The sequence below is a fragment of the Hemicordylus capensis genome, chromosome 7 (genome assembly GCF_027244095.1).
Source record: "Hemicordylus capensis ecotype Gifberg chromosome 7, rHemCap1.1.pri, whole genome shotgun sequence".
In the NCBI taxonomy this organism is placed as follows: Eukaryota; Metazoa; Chordata; class Lepidosauria; order Squamata; family Cordylidae; genus Hemicordylus; species Hemicordylus capensis.
This window is the reverse complement of record NC_069663.1, coordinates 26,983,088-26,994,283: the sequence shown is the minus strand read 5'-3', so window position 1 is coordinate 26,994,283 and position 11,196 is coordinate 26,983,088. Positions and strand designations below refer to the sequence as shown.

General features: G+C 47.3%; 1 protein-coding gene across 1 annotated transcript; it reads right to left on the bottom strand.

The window, feature by feature from the left end:
* Positions 1 to 1,826: 1,826 nt before the first annotated feature.
* On the bottom strand, positions 1,827 to 7,593 carry LOC128333280 (homeobox protein six1b-like). The gene is made up of 3 exons (XM_053268583.1): positions 7,180 to 7,593; positions 3,889 to 4,052; positions 1,827 to 2,308 (listed from the first exon to the last, which is right to left on the bottom strand). Exons 1-3 carry the CDS (start codon positions 7,561 to 7,563, stop codon positions 2,038 to 2,040), a joined length of 819 nt encoding a protein of 272 aa, XP_053124558.1. The 5' UTR covers positions 7,564 to 7,593; the 3' UTR covers positions 1,827 to 2,037.
* Between the last annotated feature and the right edge of the window lie 3,603 nt (positions 7,594 to 11,196).

Below are 11,196 nucleotides of genomic sequence, written 5' to 3'. Positions count from 1 at the left end.
ACCAGGGCTTCCGAACAGTGTTTCTGGTTGGTTTACAACCTAATTGGGGAGGCATTCTGTTTGCAATCAGTTTGCATTTGAAAGTTCTGTTAGAGACTTGAATGGATTTTTCCATGGTTATATTTATGTATTTATATATTTATTGGCAGTTCCCCCCCTCGCCTCTATTTATTTCTCAAAATAAAAGCTACCTTTAAAGTTTTTCAGTGGTTTTGGTGCCTGTGTGCCGCTCCTTCCCATGGAACTTTAAGATCTAAAAATCAGTGCCCCTGAAAACATGAGGCAGATCTCTGCCCCCACAATGGGAGGTGCAGGGAGTTGCTAGGGGAGACACAAGCTCCTCTCAGATTGTGTCTTGATTGGGTCCAGGAGCTGGAGTGTCAGTCCTCATATCAAATTATCAGTGCTGGCAACCAGAGGAGCAGCCATCTGTCTTTTCAAAAAGGTTGTGTTTGAGCAGCTTAAACCATGTATACTAACTTGCTGTGTCTCTCCCACGGCGTCCTCCTAAACAACACTTTCTTTGCCTAACATTTATGGAGTCTTGGACACTTATTTCTGAAAGCTGCTTCTCAGAGAGCAGAACTGCTATCCAGGCCCTAGCTCTGGAGCATCATATTCAGTTGCTGTACTTAGCAGTTATGGTTTGAGTATGTTCAATGCACTTCAAATACATTATCTCAGTAATCTTTATAAAAACTCTGCAAAATGGATATGTAGTATTATCCTCATTTTGTAAATATGGGTCTGGATCTGAGAGAAAAGGGGCCATTATACAAGAGGACACTGCCCTTTGCAGTTTTTAATTTATTAGAAAATTGGCAAAACAGAATAACTTGGCTTGCTGGGCTAGAATAAAAAGATCTAGCAGGAACAACCAACCAAAGTAGGAGCTTTCCCAAAGAGCAGGCTTGAATTTACCCCAAAAAACCAATGCAAAAAGTGGTTTTTTTTTACCCCAGACATAAATCGGGCTCCACTCCAATGCACAAGGAAAAACTTGAATTGTGTGTGAAGTACTCCCCAATATCTCGCACTGACTTCGGTGCGAATCCAGCCGATGTGTGAACACACATCCTCCATTCTGGCGGAGAAGAAAGCTAAAAGCCCCACCTGGGAATGCTCCAAACTTTTGTGCCCATGAATGGTGCATCCCGCCATCTTCACAATACACATTCCAGAACTAGTATAACTCTCAAATACAGCAATTTCTTCTTGCTGAATCTTCCTCAAAAGAGGAACTTCCATGTCATAACACTTGCCTGCTAGGTAAGTTTACCAACCTGACTGCAAGTAAACTAGATTGGAGCAGGCCACAACTTTGGACCCCTCCTTGGTTCCAATTTAATGCCCTCAAACCATCCCTTACCAAGCACTCATCAAAGTCCTCAAGGTTCTTGGCACCTTTGCAAGGCACTTTAATTGCTCTCACTGTCTCCAGAGGATCCATGTTCTCACCTGCTCAGCTGTCCAGGCTAAAATCCCAATTAACCGTCTTAATTGGATGCTCCTCTACTCTTCAGTTTAAACAGAGAGGCTGTTGTATCTGCACACATCTTTTAAACTCCTAATTCAACTCCTTTGGTAATTTCAGTGGTGACTACTTCACTTTTGCATGGTTCCATTGGAACAGAACTGCCCTTGCTTTGCCCCCATATACATTTCAGCCTGCTCTTTTATAACTGAGATAAGGAAGCTAGGGCCCCTATCCCACTGCAGTGGTTCTTGACTTCCCTGGAAAATGTGCTGTTCTCCATAGCGTTATCAGTTCCGCTTTTCTAAAATACAAAAGTAGAAATCCGAGAGGATTATAGCATAGTCTCTGTGTTTACAAATCTGAAGTTTGGATTATGGGGTGCCTGTGGGCCTCACTCTCTCATCACTGTGCTCCTCCTCTCCTTAAGTCAGGAAAATAAATATGTAACACATGGTGTTTGTGCTAGCATTTGGCTGGAAGGTAAAAGCACCAGAAGTATGGAAGGACTAGAACCAAAGAGCAGCCCACTGGGAAAGGGGTGTGTGAACCACTCTTTTCTTTCAGGACCCCAGATCTACCAGAGTGGAAGTGAGGGGCCCCAGGAGGCTGTGGTGGAGGGGCTGGTGCTGCAGAAAATCCATTCTTTGGGCAATGGGAGTGGTATTTCCTGTGGGCACTGAGAGAGGCAAGCCAGGGTAGAGCAGCGGGGGGCTGGATGCATGAGCAGCAGGACTGTCAATGGGAGAACTCTCATCGTCGGAGCTGGGGATAACATGTCTCTCTCGTGGCAGACCCCTTCCTTCCTTCAGAGTGCCACCCTTGCTGTTCTCCCTGCAGGAAGAAGAAAACACCACCCCAGGTGCCAGGTTGTTAAGGAATTGGTCCCCCAAGTAGAGCAATGAGTTCTAGGATAACAGGGTCTTTTGGCTAACCAATTCCATGTGTGCCAACCAGGGTTTTAGACCAGAAGCTTTCAACCTTTTCAGACCTGGGTCTTGCTTTTAAAACTAAACTGCCACATGAGATATGATTCAAAAAATTGTTAAACTCTGTGTATTTCTGCTTGGCTCACTATCTTTCTTTCCACCCACCTAATCTTTGTGCTGCTGCACTAGATAAGATGCTAGAAATCGGTATTTTCCACTGTCTGTGAGGCTTACAGCAGCTTCAGACAGGCAATTTAAATGGGTTAGATGGTGTAGGAAAGAGTTAAACCCCCTCCCCCAGCACTGCTGATCAAATTTGGAGCCTCCCCCTCCTCCCACAGCTTTTTTAGGTAAAAATGAACAAGGCGGGAGATCTAGTTCTGGATCTCCCACATCTTGTCCAGTTTGGGCTTTTTTCTGTCACACTTTCTCCCCACTTTTCTCTCTTTTTCTTTTTCCCACTCTCTCCTCCTCCTTTAAATAAGGAGAACATGGATTTATGGCTATTTAGACCCACCTCAGGTTGGGCTGTGAGTATGACCCAGTTGCAGGTCACTTCCTGCCACTGTTCTGTACCTGAACTGTAGACTGGAACAGGCACTTGACTCTTTGTGGAAGGCTTATGATCTAAGAAAGCCAGACAGAACTGAGGTGAAGACAAAAGAAATGGTGGTGCTCAAATTATGGGAGAATTGATGGCGGGGGTCCTTAATGAAATCCACAAGCCCCACCCTCTAGCTCTCCCCAATTTAGCTTCACCTCATCAGTCCTCTAGAAACAGTAACTATGGTGGCTGGAACAAAAACAAGCGGGCCATGGTATCCCCGGGCCCCCTGTAATCTGATCACTAAGGAGGAGGACTGAAAAAGAAGCAGTTAGTCATAGAACAAACTGCAAAAGTGAGGCTGCTACAATGGGCCACTGGGAAAGCTTGATGGAAGAGGGATATGGAGGAGAAAGTGATGGCTTGATGTATAAGGAGGGGGAAACTTTCTCAGACAGAGGGAGGAGTATGGCAGGGTGGGACTGAGAGATGAGGGAACACAGAAGGCTGATCCCAGATAAGCTTGTGACAAGCAAAGACAGTGAACAGCAGGACAGAAAGACAATAATGCCTGAGGTGGATATGTTTGTATCTTATGTGTAAAGATTAAGAACTTTTGGACACTGAGAGTGAGCAGAGATCCAGTACAGAAGAGGGGAACATAAGAGAGAAAAGTGAGGAGAGATCACAGAACATCTCAGGGATGTCTGTTCCCACTCGCCTGTGCCTAAAGCCCTTAGACTTCCAGTTCATCCACCCTGACTTTCTTCTGTTACTTATAGCATTGGGTCCTTCTTCCTTCCTTTCTTTGCCTCAGGCCCTTGCCTTGTTAGTGGACAACAGAAATGTGTGCACTAAAGCCTCTTCTGTTTGCTCCTGTTGTTTGCTACAACAAAGCTCCGGGGAATGGGTCCCAATCCTAAATGGGGCTGCCCCCTCACCTTTCCTTGGTCTCAGCTGCACGGTCTCTCTGGCGCCGGTTCTTGAACCAGTTGCTGACCTGGGTAGTGGTCAAGCTGGTGGCTTCTGCGAGCTCCCTCTTCTCACGAGGGGATGGATAGGGATTGTGGCTGTACCATTCTCGTAACACGCTCCGGGATTTCTCCTGGGTGAGAGCAGAGGGCATTGAACTAGACACAGAACCAAACAAGAAAGACCACCACCCATATCCCACATGAACTTGCCTGACTTAACTGTCAGTTGTTGGAGACCCTTCTTCGGGTGCCCTCACCACTCGAATTGTGAAATTCCCTCTCTGTGCCTGGTGCCTTTACTGCTATCTTTCAGGTGCCAGGCAAAATCTGTCCTATTCTCTTTGGGGTTTTTAGTGGGGCTTGTTGCCTCTTGTGTGATTCTGCTCCCTACTGTAAAGCTGAATACACATTTTAATGTTATTTTATGGTCTGTACTTCTTTTTTTGTTATTACTATTTTTAAACTTTATATATAGCTTTATACAGTATACATATTATTGCCTCGAGGCTTTGTCAAGAAGATGAAATAAACATTTCTAAAATAAATAATAAGGAAGATAGTTTGAATTAGGGAAACTGTAAATTTGAAGAACAGAAAATGAAATTGATTCTAGAAAGGAATAAAACATGTCTCTTTCCCCATGCTGGTCATAATGTTATATGCTGCTATTGTCTGCCCCTCGTTAATCATCTCCCCCTGCTATGAATCCTAAACACATTAACCTTTTCTCACAGAGAAAGTGTTCCAGTCCCTTGATCCATTTTAGCTGCTCTTTTCTGAACCTGTGATAACCCTTTTTGAGATTGGGTGACCAGATCTTTACACAGTCTTCTAAATAGAATCCTGCTATTAATGTAGTTTTATATAGGCTTAATTATAATAGCCTTGTTTCTAAAAATAAAAATACTATTGCGGAACTGGCCTATTTTGCCTACCATTAGTTGACATTTTAATTAGTTTTTCTGGTGACCCGAAGAGCTCTCTGTCTTTATGTAAAGAAAGAAAGATAGATAGATAGAATAAATGCTTCAACTCTCAGTACGGATCATTAGGGCATATAGTGATGTGGCAATACAGCCAGCAGGGGGTGATGGCACCCTTAACTGCTCTCCCAACAATTCCTCTTATAATCACTTACAGATCTAATTTTTGGAAGTTCTAAGGCTTGCCTGAATTTCTGCAACTTAATGGACAAAACATCCCTGGATGGAATGGATGAGACGGGAAAGTTTGTGCACATTAAAAATTAGGAGGATAAATATTTTTGTGGGGAAAGCAGCAAGCTTCTTGGGGAAAGAAGCTCTGTGAGGTTGTCATTTCTCACTCCAAACAGTGCTGCTATGCCCAGAGATGCACCTAGGTAATTTTGGAGCCTGGAACTAAAGGCCTTTGGATGCCCCTGCTTCTTTGGAGCCCCCCTCCCAAACTGTGATACATATAGTATTTTTAACACATGAGTTCTAGAGGGCACAAACAGCAAGAATGTAAGAATGTAAAACAGGCATATTTATGCAAATATGCATTAGCAGAAACATTTCAGCACGCAATTTAACATATTCCCATTCCACATATTTCTTTCCCCACTCCCCCCAGCGCCACCCAGGACAGACTAAGGTGGATTTGGAGGCCCCCAGGGGGTGTGGAGGCCCTGGACTTTGACCCCAAAGTCCAGGGGTAAGAGCGCCTCTGGCTATGCTTTTAACAGCATTTTTTTTAATAATCAGCAGAAATTCATTAGGTGCAGTGTCCCCAGGTACATCAGTGAGAAATGCTGCTATGGGTGAATTTCTGCTGTTTAAAGGCACAGGAGAGCCCTGCCAGTGGGGGGAAATGATGATAGCACTCTGATTGATTGTTTTTCTTCTCTTCATGTTCCCCATCCCTGTTCCAAACCAGTTTCCCCTTTCCATATCACTATCAATCAAAGGTCACACACATTTTTTTAAAATCTCAGACAACAGTCTGCTGCTGTTGTTACAACTTGATATTTATTTAGTTCCCAATAATGTACTATGCAGGTGATCCAATCCCCACCTAAGAGGCTTTTAATTTAAATGAGAAAGGTGGGATCCAGAACAAGGCTTAATAAATAAGTAAAAGGGATGGGATAGTAGTGAGAGGAAGAGGAGGGCAGAGGACTGCCAGGGAGAAGGAGCAGAGAAAAGGCGGAGCTTTTGGTGGTTCAGAAAAAGCTTTGTGGAAGAAGTATTTGTTTGTTATGACCATTTCTACACTGCTTCTCCTAGTCTTAAATGTTAACAATCCTATCCGTTTGTTTAAAAAACTACAAAATATTTTTAAAACAGTAATAAATAACCTCAACAAAACTTCACAAAAAAGTTATCCTGCAGCCTATCAATGAACACACCATTATTCCAATCTCTTATTTCATATGGCGAGAGGGGAGGCTTTGTGTTGCTCTTGCTGCTTATTATAGCATTGGTGTAAAACGTTGCCCCCAGGAACTTGCAAGAGGGGGAAAGTGACAGGACGCAAATATGAACAAACACAGTTATATGTACTTTGCTTAGACCTTTTCCAGCTGGGGATGAGGAGGGCTAAGGCTTCAAGGAAAAGGTGGACTTTGAGGAGGGATTTGAAGGGAAGGGAGAGTCCTAACACCACGGAGGTGGTCTGGAGGGGAGCTCCAGCAGCGGGGGGGTGGGGGTGGAGAAGACAAAGGGATGGGGTGGCAGATGATGGGCTTGTGCTGAGCAGAGGCCTGTCGCTCAGTGGCACCTCCTTTGCATGCAGAAAGTTTCAGGTTCAAACCCTGGCAACATCTCCAAGCAGGGCTGGGAAAAATCCCTACCTGAAACCCGGGAGAGCCGCTGCCAGGCAGTGAATACAACGCTGAGCTAGATGGGCCAATAACCTAATGCAGTATGGGATAGCGTCATTATATATCCATATGAGGTTTGGGGTGTGGGGGAAATATTAAATGTAACAATCGGGAGTTTTATGCAGATACAGGACAGGAGTGACACAATGCCAGAGACAGTCTAGCAAAGGCTGTTTCAGCAGAAAATGTTTACAATAGGCCTAGGAAATAATCCAAGGAGTATAACTCAGCCAGAGCCCACACTTCTAATTTGCTAATCCCAATCATGAAAGTTTGCAAGAATAATTTGCAATCTTGTGCATGCAAAATATGAAGTAGTTGGTGGATGTGAGGTTTCTTTGTCCCCTGCCTGTAAACAGGATTTCTGTGAGAGCTGAGAGACCCTTCAAGGGAAGCACCATTCCCAGGAGACTTACCTTGAAACAGTAACTGGTCTCCTCTCCATCCCAGATGGTTCGAGGCAGGGGGAATTTGCGCCGCACCCGGTATTTCCCCACAGCCCCCAGTGGCCGCCCACGCAACTTCTCTGCTTCAATGTAGTGGGCCTTGAGCCACAACTGCTGCAGCTTGGGGTGGTTTTTTGGTGAGAACTGGTAGCCCTCTAAGATCTTGTAAAGCTCCCGGAAGTTGCCCCGGTGGAAGGCCACCACAGCTTTGGCTTTCAGGACACTCTCGTTCTTGTGCAGGTGGTCACAGGCTGGCAGTGACCACAGGAAACGGCCCAAGCGCTCAACATTGCCCCCTTGCTGCAGGACCTCACAGACGCAAGCCACTTGCTCCTGAGTGAAGCCGAAATTCATGGCGGAGAGGGAAAAAGCGAGTTCCCCTTTTCTAGGGAGCTCCTAAACTCTGTGACTTTCAAAACTGGCCTAGGAAGGTCCATGTAGAAATGCCTCCTACAAGAAGTTTCACCTGGAAGGCAAAGCCGGTAGAGACGAGCCCGTTCCAGAGCCCCTTGCTGCAGATAATAGGAGGTGTTCCTGTTTCTTTGGAAGAGGAAATCAGATCTGTCCCACTAAGGCAGGGGCGCCCAAGATGAGGAGATGTTTGATTCCTGGCAAGTTTCCCTCTGGGCTGGCCATGTCCCCCTTTTCCTTCTCCTCTGTGCCGTTAGGACTATCTCTCATTCTCGCTGCCTGACTCCTGGCTCTAGAGACGGTCGCCCAGGGTAGATGTCTAGGGGGTATCGGTTACAGGCCCAACCCACACAGACTGCAACTGTGGCCAGCCATTGGCCAACTCCGCAAGAAGAGTAAGAGAAAAGGGAGACTTTTTACACATCACCCTTGGATGGTAAACCTTTCTACGGAGGGGTTGTCAGGATGTGGAAATGTGAGATGCCCCCTTCAGAGGGGGGCATGAGGGAGCAAGCTGGAGAGCAAAGGCCCAGCTTCCTGGCCACGTCTGCCGTTTCTTTTTGTTCCCCACAGTCTGCCTGAGCTGACCTGTTTGCTATCCAAATCTTGTGGGTCTGCACACCTCTATGCAATGCTTCATTTGAAGGCAGAGTGTTGCTCCCATACCTGTAATCTCAAGCAAGGGACAAGGGAATAGGTGGGGTCCTGAAGACCTCCCCTCAAAATTTGAAATCCTGCTCAGCATTCTGCCCGCCACATCATCTGAGATCTCATCAGGCATCCTCGGCATGCCTTCAAGCCTATTTTAACACCCATAAGGACTAGAAACTTCTTGATATCTGAAAGCGCAGTAGTAAAATACTAACGTGTTTTCCCACTATTTTCAGGGCAGTGCTTTCTCAAACTAGGCTTGGGAAACCTGGAGAGTTGGGCCCATAACTTAATGGTAGAGCACCTGTTTACATGCAAAGGGTCCCAGGTCCAGTCCCTGGTGGCATCTCCAGGTAAGGCCGGGGGAGACTCCTGCCTAAAACCCTGGAGAGGGCCTGCTGCCAGTCAGTGACATGTGGACAACACTGACTAGATTGATTAGCAGTCTGACTCTGTAGAAGGCGACTTTCTTGTGTAGGTTTAATCTCTCTTTATTTCTCTACATCTTCAGTTGGAGGGAGGAATAAAGCCAACACACTTTGGTTCATGTTTTAATATTACATATCCTCAGTTGTAAGGCGTTTAACATCTTCCCCAGGGCAGCAAAGATGTATGAAGTGAATGCTTTTATCTCCTTTGTTTTGGGCCCTGCCAGGTGACAAATCTCCCTCCCTACCCCCACCTCGCCCCACCAGAGTGAGTGTCCTGGCTGTTTCCTTGCCTTGCCCCTTTGCATGTGGAGATCATGTTTCCCAACAAGCTGGCAGCCATTCGCCAGACAAATAACCTGCTGCAGGTTAAAACAACAAGAGGCCTTGTATGGTGGCTGGGAGAAAGCCGCATTCCTTGTACGCCAGCAAAGGCTGCAAAGAGAAGCTTGGCTCCAGGGGGCAACTCTCAGGAAAAAGCAGGAGGATCTGAAGTTCTTGGTGGGTCCAAGTGCAGGAGAGAAGGTGCAAACAGGGGCTGCAATCCAGCCTCCCGGTTCCAGAGCAAAGCTGCGCTCGGTTTGGGGAAACCCTTAGCAGCATACCATGCGACAGGCATCACTGCCATCGGTGGTGATGGCACCTTCTCTCAGTCTGCTGCAGAGGAGAGCTGGTCTTGTGGTAACAAGTATGAAATGCCCCTTTTGCTAAGCAGGGTCTGCTGCCCTGGTTTGCATCTGAATAGGAGGCTACATGTAGCACTGTAAGATATTCCCCTGGGGGGATGGGGCCGCTCTGGGAAGAGCACCTGCATGCTTGTGTGCAGAAAGTCCCAGGCTCCCTACCTGGCATCTCCAGATAGGGCTGGGAGAGACTCCTGCCTGTAACTTTGGAGAAGCTGCTGCCAGTCTGTGTAGACAATACTAAGCTAGATGGACCAATGGTCTGACTCAGTATATGGCAGCTTCCTATGTTCCTAGAGGGGGTGGGGTAGGGGCAGACCAGTCAGTAGCAGCAGCAACTCCATGTCACTGTCTTCCCTCACCAGAGAGCACTGGGCTCCCTCCTAGGCACCACAGCAAGAAGCTTCACAACTGTGCAAACTTGAAGCAGGCTCTCCCCACTCCAGCTGCCCCACCACACTGGCACTCCCTATGACCACTTTTGGCATGTGGCTGAGGCAACCGTGGAGTACACCCCACACCTAAATAACAGCCCTGCTGGATCAGGCCCAAGGCCTATCTAGTCCTGCATCCTGTTTCCCACAGTGGCCCACCAGATGCCTCTAGGAAGCCCACAGGCAAGAGGTGAGGGCATGCCCTCTCTCTTGCTGTTGCTCCCCTGAAACTGGCATTTAGTCATCTTGCTTTGCAGCTTCTTTGGGCCTCCAGATATACGGGCAGAATCTGGACCCTCCTCTTCCCTCACTAGGTACCACTACCCAGGGGTGTAGCTAGGGGAGAGGGGGCCCGTGTTCACCCCTCTCTCTGGAGGCCCCTAGGAGTGAGGGGAGATAATGAAAATAGGGAGGGGTGGAGCTGGGGGGACCCTCGGGAGTTCAAGGGCCCAGGTTCTTTGAACCCATTTGCTCAATTATAGCTGCACCCCTGCGACTACTCATTGCTCAGTTACCACACCCTCCTGCTCCCAAGCGTCCCATTACTGTACTTTCTAGAGCAGTTCAAGCCAGCATCCTCTTGCTGCATCTCTTCTGCCACAGATGCAGGCTTAAACTCCCCCTAGGATATTACAAAGTTAATCTTGCTTGGGATGGGGCCTCCCCAGCGCCAACCCTCACCTTTCCCTACCTCATTGAAGAGACAAGACCCCTCCCCACCCCACCCCAGCCCTTGCTTACACAACCATCTGAGTTTTACTATCCAACCTGCATCACCTTACATCTTCTTAGCACAGCAGCCTCTCAGCAGAAAGCTTTGTGTGGTAGCAAGCCTTGTCTAGGCAATCTTAAACCCCGCCCCCCATCCCCTAAACCCTTGTTCCTCAGTGGGAAGCCCCTGGGCTCTCATCTTCCTTTCTGTGGTTGCTCCTCTACCTTTCTTGCTCCTGATGGCCACCTGAACTCCAGACCCTGCCAACATTTCCCTACTATGGGACTCACACTGTGATGGCTGCTAGTTTAGGTAGCTTTCAAAGAGGAGAGGACAAACTCACAGAGAGATCTATCTATGCGTATTAGTCATGACACTGTACTGAACCTCCACACTTAGAGGCAGGCTACTTCTTGCTAAACTATTGGGAATTGGCCAACATGCCCTGCTTGAGAGTTTTCCAAGGAAACGTAGTGTGAAGCTGTGGTCTAGTCCAGCAAGGGATAGGGCTGTAGCTCAGAGGAAGAGCACCTGCTTTTAATACCAGTTGCAGGGGAGTAACAGCAGGAGAGAGGGCATGCCCTCAACTCCTGCCTGTGGGCTCTCCAGAGGCATCTGGGGTGCTGTGTGAAACAGGATGCTGGACTATAGATAGGCTTCCTTGGGCC

What these genes read in the sequence shown, in the direction of transcription:
- LOC128333280 (XM_053268583.1), bottom strand. Translation starts at nt 7,563, where the DNA reads ATGAATTTCGGCTTCACTCAGGAGCAAGTGGCTTGCGTCTGTGAGGTC. An exon ending in AGACCAGTTACTGTTTCAAG is followed by an intron (nt 4,053 to 7,179) that starts GTAAGTCTCCTG and finishes GCTCTCACCCAG; the next exon opens with GAGAAATCCCGGAGCGTGTT. An exon ending in GCAGCTGAGACCAAGGAAAG is followed by an intron (nt 2,309 to 3,888) that starts GTGAGGGGGCAG and finishes TTCTTCCTGCAG; the next exon opens with GGAGAACAGCAAGGGTGGCA.